Source organism: Tribolium castaneum, chromosome 3 (genome assembly GCF_031307605.1).
Source record: "Tribolium castaneum strain GA2 chromosome 3, icTriCast1.1, whole genome shotgun sequence".
NCBI classification, from domain to species: domain Eukaryota; kingdom Metazoa; phylum Arthropoda; class Insecta; order Coleoptera; family Tenebrionidae; genus Tribolium; species Tribolium castaneum.
The window spans coordinates 23717849-23736321 of record NC_087396.1 but is presented as its reverse complement, the minus strand read 5'-3'; the positions used below and the strand labels follow the sequence as shown (position 1 = coordinate 23736321).

At 37.6% G+C, this 18473-nt stretch overlaps 3 protein-coding genes across 4 annotated transcripts; 2 read left to right on the top strand and 1 right to left on the bottom strand.

Moving 5' to 3' along the window:
- The first annotated feature begins 448 nt into the window (after positions 1-448).
- Positions 449-11085, top strand: LOC659930 (uncharacterized). Its single transcript, XM_966196.4, has 13 exons — positions 449-1036; positions 6779-7109; positions 7160-7213; positions 7432-7560; positions 8137-8280; positions 8389-8517; positions 8614-8713; positions 8764-8960; positions 9014-9247; positions 9529-9721; positions 9773-10040; positions 10550-10786; positions 10834-11085. Exons 1-13 carry the CDS (start codon positions 563-565, stop codon positions 10981-10983), a joined length of 2640 nt encoding a protein of 879 aa, XP_971289.1. The 5' UTR covers positions 449-562; the 3' UTR covers positions 10984-11085.
- Positions 11086-11587: 502 nt separating this feature from the next.
- LOC100141786 (uncharacterized) lies at positions 11588-18254 on the top strand. Of its 2 annotated transcripts, none has more exons than XM_008196839.3 (6): positions 11588-11794; positions 11850-12138; positions 12185-12416; positions 16976-17243; positions 17292-17401; positions 17446-18254. In XM_008196839.3, the coding sequence occupies exons 1-6, from the start codon at positions 11714-11716 to the stop codon at positions 17888-17890; spliced, it is 1425 nt and encodes a 474-aa protein (XP_008195061.1). In that variant the 5' UTR covers positions 11588-11713; the 3' UTR covers positions 17891-18254. The 2 variants fall into 2 exon arrangements, with proteins under 2 accessions (XP_008195061.1, NP_001135924.1); NM_001142452.1 differs by having other exon boundaries at positions 11676-11794; positions 17450-18238.
- LOC659796 (heat shock 70 kDa protein) lies at positions 12956-16559 on the bottom strand. Its single transcript, XM_008196902.3, has 3 exons — positions 16254-16559; positions 14824-15031; positions 12956-14770 (listed from the first exon to the last, which is right to left on the bottom strand). Exons 1-3 carry the CDS (start codon positions 16257-16259, stop codon positions 13131-13133), a joined length of 1854 nt encoding a protein of 617 aa, XP_008195124.1. The 5' UTR covers positions 16260-16559; the 3' UTR covers positions 12956-13130.
- Positions 18255-18473: the final 219 nt, after the last annotated feature.

Genomic DNA, 18473 nt, shown 5'->3' with positions numbered 1-18473 from the left:
TGTATTTATTTCTAGGGATTACAAAAATTAGTATTTTACAGTAAATTCTGAATTCTGTGCGCAGTTTCTAAAATCAAGTATATATCTTGCTTAAATGTTAGGAAAAAATTGAGATAAAATATTATATTTTTATTAAATATGATGGTCATTCGAAGTTTAATTCTGTGTCTTCAGGGTTTTGTTAATTGTTAATTAATGGTAGTATTATGGCGTTGCCATAAATGTAAAAAAATAAAACACGTTCTTTGATATACTACTTTGTTTTATTTGGTTTTGATTTTGATAGTCAAATTCAAAAGCAAAAAAAGTCAATAAATTACAACTCGAATAATTTTGGTTTCCGAAATCGAAAATCCATCTCCTTGTCCCATCTCCTTCCACTCTTGCACCTCATCCTCTGATTGATGATTCAGTGTTCGAATTACCCAATCTTCAAGTGCATCAAGTGTTCCATTATCCGCGGCGCGCGTCTGCCTCTGAAACATTTCCTTCAGTCCGTTCGCGTCCGCTGCAGGAAGAAGCTCGCTTGCGTTTCCTCCTCGTCCGCGATGTGATTTCCGGAATGTCGGAATCAAACCCCAAACTCGACTCCGGCACCCGTTTGCCGCTCCACCACCGCAACCCCAGCTACACAATCCGCGTGATCTGCTGCGTCCTCTTCATCTTCATCACCGAGATCTGCCTGGCGCACTACATCTACCGACTGATCAACTCGGAAGTCCGCAGCGACTACGTCTCCAAAGAGGACTTCCGCCAGTTCTTCCTCAACGAGCTGCGCGCCGACCAGGCCAAGGACGAAATCGTGCGGATTCTCATCCTGCAGGAGCACCAGAAGGGCACCAGGAGGCGACGCGATGCCGACGATTACCAAATGCTCAACTCGCCGAGCGACGAGCCACACGTGGAGTTCTTCAGTCCGGAGATGAGGAGCACGCTGGAGAAGAAGGACGAGTTGATAAGGCAGCAGACGGGGAACAAGGGGGCGGCTCCTGGGGGCGATTCCTGGATCTGGCTCACGAGCTACAGCCGGATTCCGGTGAGTATTTAAAAAAGTGTTTTGTCTTCAAGTGCGCTCAAAGCTCAAAGAACGCTCGTTTCAAATATTTATAACACAATTCTGAACGCGCTCTCGGCCTCACTTTTCACCTTTTCACACACGTTGGACAAATTGAATTGTTACGTGAACAAGTTCGGAGTGTTGGATTTCGTCCCGATTTACTTTGTCCAATCAGACACAGTTTAATTACAGTTAATTATGTAACAAGAGTTGTCTGTAATTACATTCTTACGGAGATTTCCTTTACCAACGTCAAATGCAATTTTTCTGTTTCAATTTACTGGCTAATTCTGTCCACCAATAAACCAGCTACAATAAACTTCGAATCCTTTTCTTGAATTAAGAAACAAAATTTAACAATTAAGGCGTATAGCAAAAATATTTTATTCCTTATTTTTTAATGTATTCATTCAACTCTTCTTCTTCTTTGCTCCTCTGTTTTTTATTATTTACTTTCTTTTACATTGAATTTTTCAGTACTTTGTACAAATTTTGCTGTCAATTACAAGCTTGTTTCAGCATTTTTTTCTTTTCTTCTGTTATCATTCGTTTCACTTTTATACGTTCTTATTCTTCATAAGTTCTTCGTTTGGTGGCCAAAGATTATTGGCACTTTTTCTTTACTTCCTTTTCATTAATAAATAATGTTTTTTCTTTACGTTTTCTTTTCGGTATCATATCTTAAAATTCCTCCTCCTTTAATTTCTTCAGGTAACCAATGTAATAGTACACCTACTACATGGAGCAAAACAAGTTTTGAGCAGTTTCCAGTTGATGTATCTACTTTGTTTTTATTACATTGGCAAAGTTTAACAGAATTATTTTACAAAAAGGAAAGGGTTAAGAGCTGTAAACTCTGTTGTCTGTTCGACGAAACTTTAAACTTTTTTCCCTTATTTAAATAAATTGTGTTTGTCCTCACAACACACGTCTGTTTAGAATTAATGTTCTACTTTTGCTGTGCAAAAAATGTGTGTTTGCTTAATCGGAATTAAACATGTAATTGTAACCGTGAAATTACAGATAAACGGATGTTTGTTTTAGAAAGAATCTAAACTGAAATTAAACTGCTCGCAAAATCATTGACGTATTTTATTGTTTGCGTAATAATGGTGGAGGCGCCGGGAGACAACTAATTATAATAAACAGGTATTTTTTGTGTTTGGAAGATAAAGAATGTCTGTGTTGAAAAAGTTGTATTAGGTTTGCGGTGTGACATTGAGCTATTATTCAAGTAAAGCTGGTAAAGCTAGGGCAAGTGACAAGATAAGCTTAAAAAAATTAAACTTATCGCTCTACATAAAGCTTTATCATTTTTCAGCGGCTCTGACGTTTTTCTAGCTACGTAATAATTCCTGAAATTGTTAAATTGTTTGATTAACGCTTGCAATAATATTCTCCCCTATTCGTAAACTACTCGCATCTTATCAAAGATTTATTGCTCTAATTTCACGTAATCGGGAGCATTCCACGTTTCACACGAGAATTTTTCCTCAACGTTTATATTTACCTAATCTTCAATCGTTACTTTACGTTCTGAACGCTTTCATCCTTTTGTAAAGCGTATTTGTATGCACCTTAATAATCTATTGATCTCAGTTTTAGTTAACTTAAATAAAATTTCGCAAAGTTGTATTAGCTTTTAATCGCTGCTAAGCCTGCAATAATTTCGAATTTCTCTCTATGCTGAAGTGGTATATTGTGCAATAATCTGCGAACAAATGCTCTGCTCAGTGCACAGGGGATTAGAGCACTGTTATATATTTTGTATTTACGGCAAAACTGAACATTTACAAGCTGTTTACGTTGCAAAATTAATTTAGTTTTGTCGATGACAATTTAACGAGAAAAAATCGCAATTATCTCGGCGTTTCTGCGAAAAAGCGTCATTGAAAAGTTTTAGTAGTCGGCACACAATACGGTATCGAATTACCCACCTAAATTATTAACAAACTAAGCGCATTCTTTCGTCCGAACTAATTAAAATTGGTTAAAACTATTTCAGTCGTTCGCTGAACTGCAAACTCATTGCACTAATTAATTAGCGATTGGTTTCGGCGATTTGATGAGCCATTTTGTGAAAAATTCTAAGTTTATTTTGACCGATTCTTGGATTTTCCCCAGATGTTTGCAGGAAATTGACATCTGAAATTCAATAGACAGTCGTGGGATTTCGTCTTATTCAATTTTAGAAATAAACTCTAAGTTTCACTGATGTCCCAGCTTAAAAAGCGTCAGCAATTATTTATTTTGTGGACCTGACTTTACTGAGAAAAAGCACTTTTTGTTGGTTAAATTGACAAAATAATAAAGCAACTCATACACATTTAGGTATCGATTAAAAGTCATAAAAACAAATCGAGTGCACGAATTGAATGGGAGATTTATGAAAGCCCTAAATTTTTAACAATAAAATGTACAATAAATGGTAAATTCAGCTCAAATGAGGCGTAAATAATAAACTTGAACGAAACTATCGAAAATTATGTCCAAAATGTAAGCTACATTAATAACTGAGCAGAGTAACGCAAGTTGGTACAAATATTGTGCAAATGCTACAGAACTGTTTACATCCAGTTGACAGCATCGATTTAATAGTTTGGTACTTGCAAAATAAATTCCAATTTAATTAAACTATGAGCCAGCAGCGTTTATAAACCGTTTCGCCAAACCTGGAAAGTGTTCAAGAAAATGAATTATCGAAAGCATCTGGGTACCTTCATTATTCTGCGAAAATTAGATTTGTCTTCTCATCAGACACGAAAATAACGTAATGATCCCGGCTATGAACTCGCAAGCCCCTAAAATATAAACAGCGGAACAGGACAAGGGAATAATGTTAACTTTCACTTGACAAACACTGTAAGCCTTTGAGTTGTGACTTTTGCCTCAGGATCCAAGCTGTTGTCGACGTCGGGACTTGCTTTATAATGCAATTACGCACTTACGCATTAATGTGTTCAATTGGCCGTAAATCGGGGCCTTAAGAGGCCACAAAACCATTGGCACTCGATTCGGAGCCATTCAGCTTAATCGCAATTTTTCCAAGTTTAAATTATTGATCGGCTGTGTCAAAGCAATTTGTCTCGCCTTTTTCCAAGCCGAGTTTTAAAGTTTGGTAATCCGAGCTCTAATTGTTGCTACCTGTTTTTCCCACACTTGAACTATTTCAGTGCAGCAAGGCATTTAAACATTTTTCCGGTACTCGAAATCCAGCCCTCATCAATTTCAAGTCGGTTAGATTAGACGTCCGTGTTCGTTTCACATAAATTCGGGCCCAAAAAAATTTTAGTTTGCTCAACAACTCCCAACATTTCTCACACGGGATTTACGCCCGAATCCTGCTCCATTTGACATTATTTGCGCATCTATAAGCAGCGGCAAAATATTTTTATGCCAGTAACTGATTTAGTTCAAGTATAGTCATTTTTGCAAATTCGCCACCAAAATTAAACCGTTGCAATTTTTCCCAAATTAGCAAACAATTTCACTGGCAAATAGCTGAATTACGACAGTGATTGGACGTGTCACTGAGCCGAATTTTCAGTGAATTAAACGAGTTGAACTTGTGATTACACTTTGTGTAATCAGAAGTAGATAAACAAACCCACCTGTGTGGAATTTTAAGCACGAAAGGAAAACAGCCTTATTTTCGTTTGCAGATTAAATGTGGAAAATCATTCCGCATCTGCTGCTCAAAACAGAAACTTTGCCATGTTTACGTTCGCAATAAATCGAACATATGATCGGTTTTATTCCCTCTATTTCGTAGCTCAAGTCAAGTTTCAGTTTAATTAAAAAAGCCCTTTTCAATTGCTGGTAACAACAACCGGCACATTAAAAAACTTCGCTCTGCATAAGTTGGAGCAAGTTTTCTGGTTAATTTAAGTTGGAAACAGTGGGATATCTCCCTTAATAAATATAGATGTTCTCGAGTATGACACTCGAGTTTAAAATTGGGTCTATGAATAGCTCCGGATCTTGATTAATTTATGTCCGAAAGCTCTCAAGTGCTCGCACTTGTATTAAAACTATACGCTTTATTTTCCATTTTACTTATCTCTTTTATGTACTTTCGGAGAACAAAACCATTCAGGCGATCGCCCGATCTCCCGAAATTATTCGTTTAATTCACTAAAGCGCATTCAGGATATAATATTGGAAATTCGGCTCAATATCGGAGGTTCCAACGCCGCCTCCACTCACAATCACTGCCCATAATTTAACTACCATCACGTTAACGCCTTTTCGCTTTTATGACATTAAACAGGTACGAGCTGAAATATTGGACGCAATTTGCGAAAATTGACGGCAAAATTGTATTAAAAATATTCCCAAACACACTTTTGACGGGGCGTTTTATTGCATTTTTATTCGCCCTGTCGTTTGAATTGTTAAGCGCTTTGTACAAGATTTTTCGGTTAAATTACGTCTTCGACAATACACAACTGATTATGCAATTTAGAACACTTGGAGCGCGAATTTCGTCGCGAGATTGCACACCAAACGATTATTGCGAATCGGAAAACGTTTTGTTGTTGACCCCAAAAGTAAAAAACAGATTCAATTATCGCAGAAATCACTCCATTTTTTCCCGGAACGTTGTAAATGCAAAGTGGAGGCGCCCCTTGGATTTAAATGCCTGTGTTGTTATAAAGTCAATTGCTAAGTTTATATTCGGTTAGCATGTCCACGTTAAAGCGCTTATGAAAACCAAAGTGGGAGTGTAAATATAGCCTCTCGGTTTGTGCGAGCTAAACCGATTTGTTGCTTTTTTGTTTGCTCGTGTCAAGTTTGAGAATATTTTAATGAAAATTGCGCTACATGTGGTAGTTTTGCAGGAATTGTCCAAATTTGATTAGCTCGTATTTACCCCGTTAGCAGTTTGAGTTTTGCAACAGCTGAACGAATAATAAATGATGTTGGTCGGTGGAAATTACTGAAACGTCCATTCTCCTATTTAGCTGAATACGTCATTGTGTTAAGTGAAACTGAGTGGAATGTTTGAGATCGATCTCGGTAAAAGGATGGCCTTTTGGCCCTTCACTTTAATGCAGACACCACTAACTACAACTAAAATATTCCGAAACATGCTGAAATATTTATAGCTGCTTTTAAAATTGCACACTCCGACTCTGTCTTTCGCTTTATGACTCAATTAATAATTTATTAACGTCGTTGGAAGATGATAATAAAATTTGCGTTCGTGACAAATTGTCTTTGGAAAATAATTACAAGCTTAATTTATGCTGCCATCTAAGATGACGGGGCGCTGCAGACGCCCGAACAGGACGATATGTGGGGAGAATTAGTTGTATTTGCCTCATTTGCATTTAAAAGAAACTCCAAGACTTTCGCCGTTTTGAATTTAAAATTGAAATAAAACTCAAAATAGAAGATAAAAATGCTAATGTAGGAAACACGAAAGTTTTGTTTTTGTGTGTTATCTCGCGTGATGGAAATTTGCTGTAGGAGGTAGGTCACAAAAGCTCTTTTAGTTGAGATTGTAAACGTTCTTGAGCAATTACGGACGTATCAGATTTGCTAAAAGTGAACTAAATTATTGTAGTGAGACAGTTATGGTTCGTTTTCTTGTTTTGTTCTTATTTTCGTTTTCTTATTATTATTATTAACATTTTTGTACTGGTTTGAGTTGAGTAGATTCGGCTAAACTTTGCCCAAAAAAATGATTAATTAATTAGCTCAATCACTCAATTTTAGGAAAAGGCATTGGAGGGCTACTGCAAGAAGGTGCACCAGTTTTGCCCTCCAGGTCGGCCTGGTCCCACAGGACCTCCGGGAAGTCAAGGACCTAAAGGCGACCGCGGAGACAAGGGTTTTCCTGGCGTGCCGGGCCAAATGGGTCACCGAGGTTTACCAGGCCTTCCGGGAGAAAAAGGATCGCAAGGTCGTCCTGGATTGGATGGTCGGGATGGTATTCCGGGTGAGCCAGGCCTGGATGGAATGCCTGGACGCAATGGTTACGACGGTATTCCTGGGGTTAACGGTAGACCTGGGTTACCGGGGAGAGACGGGCGCAATGGAACCGATGGTATTTTTAATAAATGAATTGGTGGTTACCATCAAGGATTTTTGTTACAGGACTTCCCGGCTTGCCAGGCCCTCAAGGCCCTCCAGGCCCCCCAGGCCCTAAGGGTAATGTCTGTTCCGTACACAGCATTTGCTAATTGAAATCTTTATGTGCGAGATTATTGCAATAATTTAGAATGATCCCGGGGCAAATTGCTGGAACCTAAACATTTGTCGAGTAAATTTATGCATAGCTTCCGGTTTAGTTAAGTAGGATCGTATATTAGATGGGCCATTAGCGTTCGTTAGGAAAATTGAAGTGCTTAGTTTTATTTTGTTTTCAGGACTTACGGGCCCTAAAGGGAAGCCCGGCCGACACGGCCGTGATGGAGATCCGGGAAAGCCAGGCGGGACGTTTTATCAAATCAACGGAAAAAACGTCTCCGAGTTGCTGATACCGCCCTCGATTGCAGGTAATAAGCAAACAACAATTTAACGCACTTGGGTGTTTAGTTTCCACGTCTATAGTTTTACCGTATTAGAATAATGAAATGCACCCCGCGTTAAGATATTTCATTACAAAGTGTGGCTCAGATAACTGAAAGCAACCGTGGAATTTGTTCGCAAGATGCGCAATAAAATAAGCAACAAACAAACAAATCGATTTGCTGGTTTAGGCATTGACTCAATTAAAAGCGAAAGCGTTTTATTTACTTTTTTGCGATAAAGAATGTAACCGCCAGAGAAACGACCGGGCTCAGCCCGCCGAATCCCGTATAATCCCGAATTTCATTTAAAATCCTTTGTTGAATATGCCGCCAAGCATAAATCACTAAAGTATTATGCAAATAGCGTCCAACCAAATTTTAATTTTATATCCATTACAATAGTGGATTTTTCCTCCTATTTATGCATTTTCCTAATCCCATCACGCAAAACCTGCGAAGGGAATCAATTTTTCCGGCGACTTTTACGAGATGGAGTTGGGTGGTGGTGACATCTCCGTTTTTATGGAATCAGTTTCTTAACTAATAATCGATTTGTTTTAGGGGCTCAAGCCACTCCGATGGGACCCATCGTGGTACACGAGGGAGAAAATGTTCGATTGCACTGCTCGGCGATCGGCACTCCCAACCCCCACGTGACCTGGATGAAGCTGGGGAAGCGGCCCGTCAGCAGGGGGGCCTGGCATGGTATAATCATCACCATTTTTTTATTCAAATAAAACCAAACAAAAAATCTCTTATTAAAATGGACCACAACAAAGCGAATTGCTCCTCTAATTAGGTACAATTTTGCAGATACGGGAGTTTCAGGCCACACGTTGAACATAACGAGGGTTAACCGAGTGCACATGGGCCAGTACAAGTGCATTGCTGATAACGGCATTCCGCCTCAAGCGAGCCAAACTTTTAATTTGGAAGTCTATTGTGAGTTAAACCGCAAATTTCTAGTTTTGCTAGTCTCAGTTATTTTTTCCGAGCAAATGGCCTGCGTTATCAATCAATCACTGTCTTTTGTAATAGTTCCGCCCCTTATCCGGATATACAATCAGGTGGTTGAAGTGCCGACTGGATCTTCGGCCGTTCTTGAATGCGAAACCGAGGCGTTCCCGGAATCTATTAGGTATTGTTGAACATTGCATGAATACGTTTTTACGTAACTATGTACCTCAGATACTGGGAGAGATCCGATGGACGTCTCTTGGAAAACGGAAATAAATATCAAATTGACAACTCGCTAGACAGGGATCTCTACAAAGCGAGAATGCAGCTGAACATAACCAGAGTACATTCAAACGACATGACTTATAAATATTACTGCGTCAGTAAGAACGAGCTGAAAACAATCAGAGGAGAACTCCAGATTCAAGGTAATAAAATTGGTGGATGCGCCGGGTTATTCTACTTCAATTTTTTATTAAAGAACAACAGCCAGGCAGACCGCGCCAGCAACTTAACGACAAGAAAACCAGCATTTTTGGCAATTTGCCCCCCATTCAAGTCTCGGAGGAAGACCTGTGTGGCCCCCCTGTCCAGTGTCCGGAGTGTGAAGCTTGCAGTGCGAGCGGTGTCTCGCTAATCGACCTCATAAGTCGCTGGAACATCAGGAAATTCGGCAACATAATGTACGACAAGGACTACGCAAACAGAACCACAAGTAAGCGGTTAATAAGAAATGTACAGTGTGTCTTTAAATGACACTCATCCAGTTAACTTTGAAACTGAATCCTCTGTCAATAAATGTCAAAACTGCCAACTGTGATGATTTAAATTAAAGCAATTCATTGGATTCTAAAATTTACATACTTTAGGCGATAACATAAGTTATTAAGGAAAAAAAACAGAAATTTATAAAACTTGTAGGCTTTTGTTATTAAATTTTGATTGCATTAAAGTTCTATATAAAACGTTAGGCGCAAGAATAAATAATTTTCATAGATTGCGTTTTATACGCGGTGGGCAAACCCGTGTACCACCGCTATTCGGACCACAACAATGGGTGTTGGATGCGCGATTCGAACCCATTGGTTGAAAAAGACGCCGAAAAGTTCTGGGTGACCCAGGAGGACGACCCAAGCCACCTGTTCCAGTTCGATAACAAGACCATGTTTCGGCGAAACGCCCCATCCAGGTTTTGGCACAAAATAATAATTGGCTGGAATTGATTTATATTTTTTTTCAGAACCTATGTGCTGAGTTATCCGTTTCAGGGGAACGCACACGTCATTTATAACGGATCGTTCTATTACAACGCTAAAGCGTCCAACAAAATAATCAAATTTAATCTGCAGACGAGCCACTCGGATAATTTGAGCTTGCCCTTTCCTTACCCCCTTAATTCGTCGAATCTCTACACAGCGCAGTACAACTACATGGATTTCAGCGTTGACGACAACGGATTGTGGGTTATTTTTCCCGTTCCGGATTCGAACAACACGGCGGTTTTGAAGGCAAGTTTGGCTCCCGATTGCTGGTTATTCGCGCGAAAACTACTGTTAATAATTACAGTAGTGCTTGACTGAGTCTAATGATTTATTCAGACAGCAGACAATTTATTGTTCCCGAATTGAATAAGACTGTACAATGTAGCAATTTTCAACGTTTATAGTTTAATGACTACAAATGGTAAAAAATAAAAAAACCAATGACTTATCACTTCGTGCCTTTATAGGTGTAATAATGTATTAAATTTATTCCGTTGAGTTTCGCGGAGATATTTCATCGGATACATTGCTCCGATAAGTCAGATATTCTATACTCCACCGGATGAAACGCTCTACGTTCAAACACTCGGAATTTCAATTGTGTAATAAAATAAGCCTTGATTTATTTCAATTTAAAATTTCTCGCGCCGCTATAAAAGATATTGGCAATAAATTGCCACAAAGTATTGCAGAAATTCATCTTCTGAACCGTGAAATAAAATAAATAAGTTAATTACGAGATTTTATTCCGCCAGATGGATGTAAACTTGATGAAAATCAACTACATCTGGAACGTAAGCATAAACCACAATAAGGTGGGTGAAATGTTCATCGTTTGTGGAGTGCTATACGCAGTGGACAGCGTAACAGACAGGAACACGAAAATTCGATTCGCCCTCGATCTGTACAACGAGAAGCTTCTCGATGTTAATCTTGCATTTTCGAACCCTTTTAGGAAAACAACAATGATAGGATACAACCACCGGAATAAGGTGCGTTCATTTTGGAGGTGGGAATCAATTTTTTCCCGATTTTTTAGGAGCTGTATACGTGGGATAAGGGCAATCAATTGACTTATCCCGTGCGGTATCACGAGTCGGGTTATAACATGACGGACAGGGACGATAAAATTTTCGCAAGCGAATTTGCGCAAAGGGATATGCCTACAGGGTACAACGTTTTCCATTGAGGGACGACTTCTTACAGTAGAGTAGATCTCCGTTTTAGATAATTTGTACTAATTGTAATCAATGGTGTTTGTGGCCCTTGTAAATAAAAACTGTTTTTTTCTCGTTGCGGTTTTATTGAAATTTCCTCCGAGTTTTTCAAAGTATTTACAATACACTTACCTTTATGGCATCTTCAGTCTAATATGTGTATTTTTTAACTCTGATTATTATACCTAGTTCTTTAATCATTTTATAAGTACCGAGTTATGCAAAAAATGCAATAAAAACATATCTTTTTATTTAAAATAAGAAAGTTGACATCGACTTCCGATTAATATCATTATTAGCATTATTAGAACTTCCAACACTTTTAATGTGGGTTTAGACGCAACCCTCTGTATTTAAAGCTAATTCAAATTTACCGCCGGAAAGCTACGTAAAGCTTAAAAATTTTGGTATTAAATAAAATAAATTCCCACTTTTTGTGCTTTATTGTCACAGACTGGGCTAAAATAAGTTACACCAAAAATTAGTTAAATGTTGAATACTTTATTTTGGCACAAAAGAAGCCAAATTCGGGCGGAGGAACACTCGAAGACGCTACTTTCGGTCGCAAACGCCTCTTCCGTTTTGTTTATTTTGCTTGCGCTTTGGCGGGTTTTGAATCAACGGAGCAGGGAGGGGTTGTTGCGTTAGTGCCGTGTCTGGGCGGGGGTTAAAACTTGAAATAAAACCGTTTTTATTTACAAAATGCAAGGAAACACTCTGATTTGTGGTTACTTGGACGTGAAAATCTCGGCGAAAAGCAGAAGAGGCCTCACACCGTGGAAGGTAACCAACTAACAAAGCATCTTTCCATTCAATTGCCTCACACTCTCATTCACAGGCATGGCAAAAGCAGTGGTGTGAGTTAAAACGTCTAGACAATATCGAAAATGGGGTGGAATTGAAGCTGAAATCGTCAATGGAAGGCTCAGTCCTCAACTGTCTCCTTTTACCCAGGTCGTCGACCATTTGCCGGACGGAGTCCCGCACCAAGCAGTACGCTTTTGGGGTGTTTGCCATGGGGCGAACGCAAAAGCCGCTGTTGTTCCTGTCAGGGGCCAGTGAAAGTGATGCCCAGGACTGGATTGCCTCGATTAGGAAAATGCTGTGTGTGGCTTCCTACCTGCCAGGTTGTTTATCACTTGTTAGTTTGGGGTTTTGGGTAATTTTTTGTAGTGGGTGAATCGAATTTTCACGTTTCTGTGGTCGACAACGTCCATTCCAGAGCTGCAGGGTTGGTGGGGCTGCATGGTGTGCTTGGGAGCAATTCACAGGAAATTGTTATTTCCGACCCATGCACGGGTGATCCGAGACTGTGCTGGTACTGGCACCAGTTCCACCAGTTCCATTTTCAAGCCCCGGCACATCCGGTCGATGATAAGCGCATCATTGTGATGCATACGAGTGGGTGAGTTTTTTTAGTCAATACCACTGACCTATACTGGAAGGATGAACTAAGGAAGTAATACAATACGAATGTTTTATTACTAGTACATTTTTCTAATACGTCTAATAACTTAAACATTTATTGTTAGTTAATCAAGTGCTTTAAAATTTTTAAATTAACAACTAATTACATTATTGTTAACTAAACATAAGCGTAAATAAAGAAACTGTAATAATAATAATTATTAACGAACTTGTTAAATTCTTTACATACCTGTTTTTATTATTTCGATAATATCAATAGAAAATACACGTTTAAACACGCTTTAAAAGAATATAGTATTTATTAATATAATAAATGTATGATTTTGAAGAAATAACCAATGTAACTTTGACAAATTGTGAGATATAACTTATAAGTAACTTGTACTTGGCTTGGAACTTGTCAGTACGTTCAACCTGCTTTATAGTTATTTTCTCCATACTTATTGGGTTGTTTTTTTAAATAAAATACTTAAGAACCTGTGTATTATGTGGGTAAGTAAAATAACTCACTTCTCGTTTCTGTTAGAAAATGAAAAATTATTTTTTTATTTTCCCAGTATTTTTTAACAAATCAAAGAAAAGTCGCCCTAAAAACTACAGTTGATAATTACTAAAACTTAAAATTCTCTCTGTTCTGTCAAACGTAAAAATTATGGTTCGTTGATCATACATTTGTCTGCTATGTTAAAAATTACAAATCAAACATGTAATCAAAATTATACTGCCGCACAAGTGAATCGCATTTTGATTTAGCAGCTTCGACGAGTGGATTTACTTGGTCTTCACTTCCTAGTTCCAGTGATTCTAATTTATTTTGTGTGTCTTTACAAAGATCATAAACTTCTTTGTACGACGAGCTTAAGTTCTTGCTTTCTAGATTGTATATTACTGTTTCACAGTAATTGAAAAGAACTGTTTTCTTCATCGCAAATTTTTCAAATCGTTCGTCTTCTTCGGCTTGGTCTTCAACTTTTTGTAAAATGCTTTTTACTTCACTATCACTTCGGCCGCCTCGTGTGTATAATAATTTTAGATCCTTTTCGTTATTTCGAAATTTTTCTTTTGCTCTAAATGTAAGGATGCCATTTTGATCGACGCTCATGATCACGTGAACTTCGCATTGTCCAGGTGGTGCTGGTGTTAAGTTGGTAATTTTTAGAGTGCCCAAGTGACGGTTTTTTCTAACATCGGTGCGTTCTCCTTCGTATATGTTTATAGACATTGCGGATTGTTGATTGAAAATAGTTATTAGACTTTTTGTCTTTTTTATAGGAATTGATCTGTTTCGCTTTATAATGAAAAACATTAAATTGAAATGAACATCTATACCAAGAGACAAAGAAATAACATCTTTTATTTGAATAGTATTTATCTTTTGATCTGGATTGGTGGACAGAATAGCTGCTTGAATCGCCGCTCCTTCAGCTACGCATTCGCCAGGATGTGTAAACTTGCATAATTCTTTTCCACCGAAATATGACGAAAGTAAATTTTGTATTTCTGGAATTCGTGTAGAACCGCCTGATAGGATTACTTCCTTTATCTCTGTCTTTGCAATGTTGCAAGTTGTTAAACACTTATCGACAATGTCTATGGTTCTTTGAAACAACATTTGGGCCATTGATTCAAACTGTTCTCGTGTGATGTTAATGTTAATAATATCATGTTTTTTTGTAAATGCCGGGAGTATTATAATAGTCTCTTCCAGATCTGATAATGTTTGTTTGGCCTCTTCACATATGCTACGTAATCTTCTCATGTTTCTTCTGTCATCCTTGGGATTGTAATCATATTCTTTCAATAAAATATCACAAACGTAATCTATAATCAAATTGTCGAAGTCGTGGCCCCCTAAATGTGTATCACCATCAACTCCAACAATATCAATATTTTGACGACAGTTCTTAAGAATGGCAACGTCGAAAGTCCCACCTCCTAAATCATAAACCAACGAATAACTTTCTTCACCCCAATTTTGGTCCACGTAGTAACAGAACGCAGCAGCTGTAGGTTCATTTAGAAGTTTTAATACAGTAAATCCAGCTTTTTGTGCCGCTTCTAAAGTAGCCTCACGTTGACTTACGTTAAAGTAAGCCGGAACAGTAATTACAGCTTTATTTACACGTTCTCCTAGTTTCGATTCGACGTCTGTCTTAACTTTCTGAAGAACAAGTGCACTTACTTCTTCAGGAGTCTTTTTACAAACACCACTTTTATGATTAATCGTGACTATCGGTTTGTTCTCAATTGATTCAATTGTGAATGGAACGTGTCTTAAATCGTTTCGAAGATCAGGATCATCAAACTGTTTTCCAATAAATCGCTTAATTCCTGAAAAATACAAATGCTAAATTAAACCATTTAACCTTTTGATTAATACAAACCAAAAACTTCACTTTGATTTGATTGCTCAGCCATTTTTCGGGCATATTTTCCAACAATTACCGTATTTTGGTCACGAAAATACACACAAGATGGGGTAATTCGATCACCTTCTTTATTTTCTACAACTCTGACTTTTTCTTTAAAATAATAGGCGGCAGACGAATTTGTTGTTCCCAGATCGATACCAATGACTAAATCGGTTTTTGCCTATAATATGAGAACAAAAATAGACAAATTGTGAGGAACAGTTTACTTTTTTTTGTCATACGAATATATATACTGTCATATATATATATATATATATATATATATATATATATATATATATATATATATATATATATATGAGATAAAAATGTTTTTTTGACTTTTTAGATATTATTAAAATTAACAGAGAGTTAGGGGGGTTAAAAGTAAAGGTATAATAGTAATAGATAAGTGACATTTATTATTTTTTAATTATTTACGAATTACGATTTTTAGCTCTCGAAATGTTATCAAAGGCGATGAACACGCTTCAGAGGGAAATAGGGTTCGGTTTCACCTCAGGCGCATTTTGCAGTAACTTTAAATTGCAATAACTTGGTGAGTCTTACAGATAACGAAATGATTCTTGCACCAAAAATTTATTTCAAGTATTAGCTTTATTTCGTCTCGATTATGTGGGAGTCTATCTTTTAAATTAAAAAACTTTCTCGCATCTCGAAAATTTCACTACACAATTATGCAACGTTACAAGAAAATGTAATTTTTTTGGTTTCCCTTTATCAAAACTCAACCTTGTTAAACTACGTATAAATCTGCATTTATTGAAAATTTGTTTTAAAAAAAAATGGAGTTTCTAGCTTTATCCAGAAGGAAGATATGAGTATGTAAACGCAAAATGTGTCAAATTTTAGGTGTTTGCAAATTTTTAGCTAAAACGTCTTTTCAGCCCCTTCGCGAGGATTGAAACAAAAAATTCTTTGTCTAAACAGTTTTTAATACTCTTTCCTAACTTATATCAACAATGCAAGCTGTTCCACAACATTTCGATTTAAAGGTTTATCTGACTGCAAGCGCGCGCCCATGCACTAACCTTCGCCCATAAAATTTCCTCACACTGATAATAATCATTAGCTTATCTCCGTTATCATAATGCACGGAAAAAATACACCGAGTTAGTCACTAGAGACTTACTAGAGGCAATTTTAGTTTAAAAAAAATAACTTTTGATCCACGATTGCTGATGGTTTTTTTCTCATAACAGCTGCCTCACGAATGTAACATGTAAGGAAAATATAATCTAATCGATAACAGCAGTAAAGAATTATAAATGTCTGTAGTCTGTAGTAAAAAAGGCGACAATTTCTGATTCACACAAAGATTTGTAGAAAAACTGTTAATTCGAATAAGAAATTAAAAATAATTATATAAAACAGTAACTTACCTGCATGTTTGTGTAAAAGACAAACAAAACTGCTAAAACTGCTTCGTTTGCTCTAACTTAGTTTTATCTTCTCTTTCACTTCTGCGTGTTTATATAGTGGTGGTCAGCTCGATTTGCGTGTGCGTCATCAATTTCATTTTTTCATTACCAACACAAAGCTGTAAAAAAATTGTCAAAAACAATGCAAATTTAAACAACTAAGGGGTATCTAAGGGTGGTATCCTTGAACATTAATATACATGTGCACTTCGACAACACCGTTAAGTGTCACGAATTTGTCAACCTGACATTAGCAGTAAATTATAGACGTCGTCGCATGGTTGTCGAAAGTGTTATCGGTGTTAATCGCAAGTATTTTCTGTTCGTTTATTGTGTTTTGTGATTTGCGTTTCGTTAGGTTTTTGATTCTGCGTTTATTAGTTCTTGTTTTGTGAATCTGTATTTTTTGTATTTTTTTAATTTAAACACTTCGTAACCTCAAAAAATATTTGATAGTTTGTCACCGCTATGGCCCTGTTATGTAAACGTAGTGACAGAAATGTCAGATGACGCACACGCACACGCATATGTAGCTGAGCGCTACCATATTACTTAAATGATAAGAGAATAACATAAACTCAATTGCAACAACTTCAAAACTGAACTATATTATTATTTTTTAATTTTTAAATACAAAAAATTATTGCCTCGATCTTCGCCAATTTAACTGCATTTAATTCCAGTGAATTTCCTGCCGGCCCAGGACAGATTTACCTTTACTGCGAGCAAGGCTCTCGCCTTTTAAATCATTTAGTTACACGAGGAAAAAGAACCAAGACAAGCCCCGGTTTAAAATCCTCGAAGCGACTAAGTCGCAGCGAAGGTGATCTTTGCACCAACACAACCACCTCAGACAGTCCGGTCTGCATCCGGAGTCAAACCGGAAGCGACGATTCCGGAGTTCGGGTCTCCATAGCTTCGGACGATTCGGCCTATTTGCTCAAACCAAAGGTGCAATTCACAAGTTTAATATTTTTTTTTAATTTAATTTTCTTCCAGACTGCTTCAAGCTTAATCAGTATTGGCATGGGTGTGCTGACGAAAACACCCGGTGGAAGCGAGACAAACGACGACTCTTTGCAAGACTTGACAGCTCTTGAAGACCAAACGTACGAAATTATTTTGTATTGATTTTTGTGTCATGTTTTTTTAGGAAGTGTGGTTTACCGCGCCGCGAATCGGGGGTTTCCCTGGCTTCGGGGATTTACGAGGAAATTTCCGAAGATGCGGTCAAGCCGCTGACTAACCATATCTACGAAAACCCCATCGATTTAATTTTAGATATAAATTCGAAGCTGAAAAAGCACGCGAAACCGCCGCCTTTACCACCGAGAAAGTTCGATTTTACGAAACGATTCTCCGAGCAATACAAGCACCGGTGTAACACTCTCCCAGCCAAGGACTTGTCGAAAATATCGCAGATTTTCACGTCGGACTCCGAATACGTGGTGATGAGTCCGTCGAAACTCCCCGACAAAACCAAAGAAAAGTCGAAAATTAGCACAATTGCGGAGAGTTTGTACATGCCGATGTCGCCGGTGATAAGTCTGAAGAACAAAATCGAAAATTGCTACATGATCATGAACGGGAAAAAATAATACATATCTGGGAATATATCAAGTACAAAAGTTGGACGAAATTTGCCATTGCTCAATTTTTTGATTGGAACCAAACTCGAATCTCTTGAGTGCTCGTATACTGATCAATCTTTCAATGCCTTGCTTCTTGCCTTTTATTGTTGATTGTTGTTGTTATCTCTGCGCCTTGGTTGCGAAAAGACGGATCGATTTTGTAACATTTCGACCAGATTTTGTTGTTTTGTGATCTCGTGATCGGTGTTTTGTTACTTATTTTGTGGGTGGTTTACCGAGGAACGAAGCCAGTATTATGCCCTGTATACTCGTTTTGTAATAACATTATTGAAATATTTAACCAAAGCTTAATAAAGTTTTTTTTATATTACGGTTTTTTTCATTTCCCTGGGGGAGGGAATGCTCAGACGTATTAACATTCAAGACATTGAGGACTGGTTATACCATGTTAATAACTTTATATCCATATTAATTTTATTTAAGGGAGAATTTCACTACAGACCAGTATAATTTGTTCTTTTTGTCTGAGTTTTTCTCACTTTGTATTGATTGCAAATTGATTTTTCACTTTCTTAGGTCACAGCAGTGA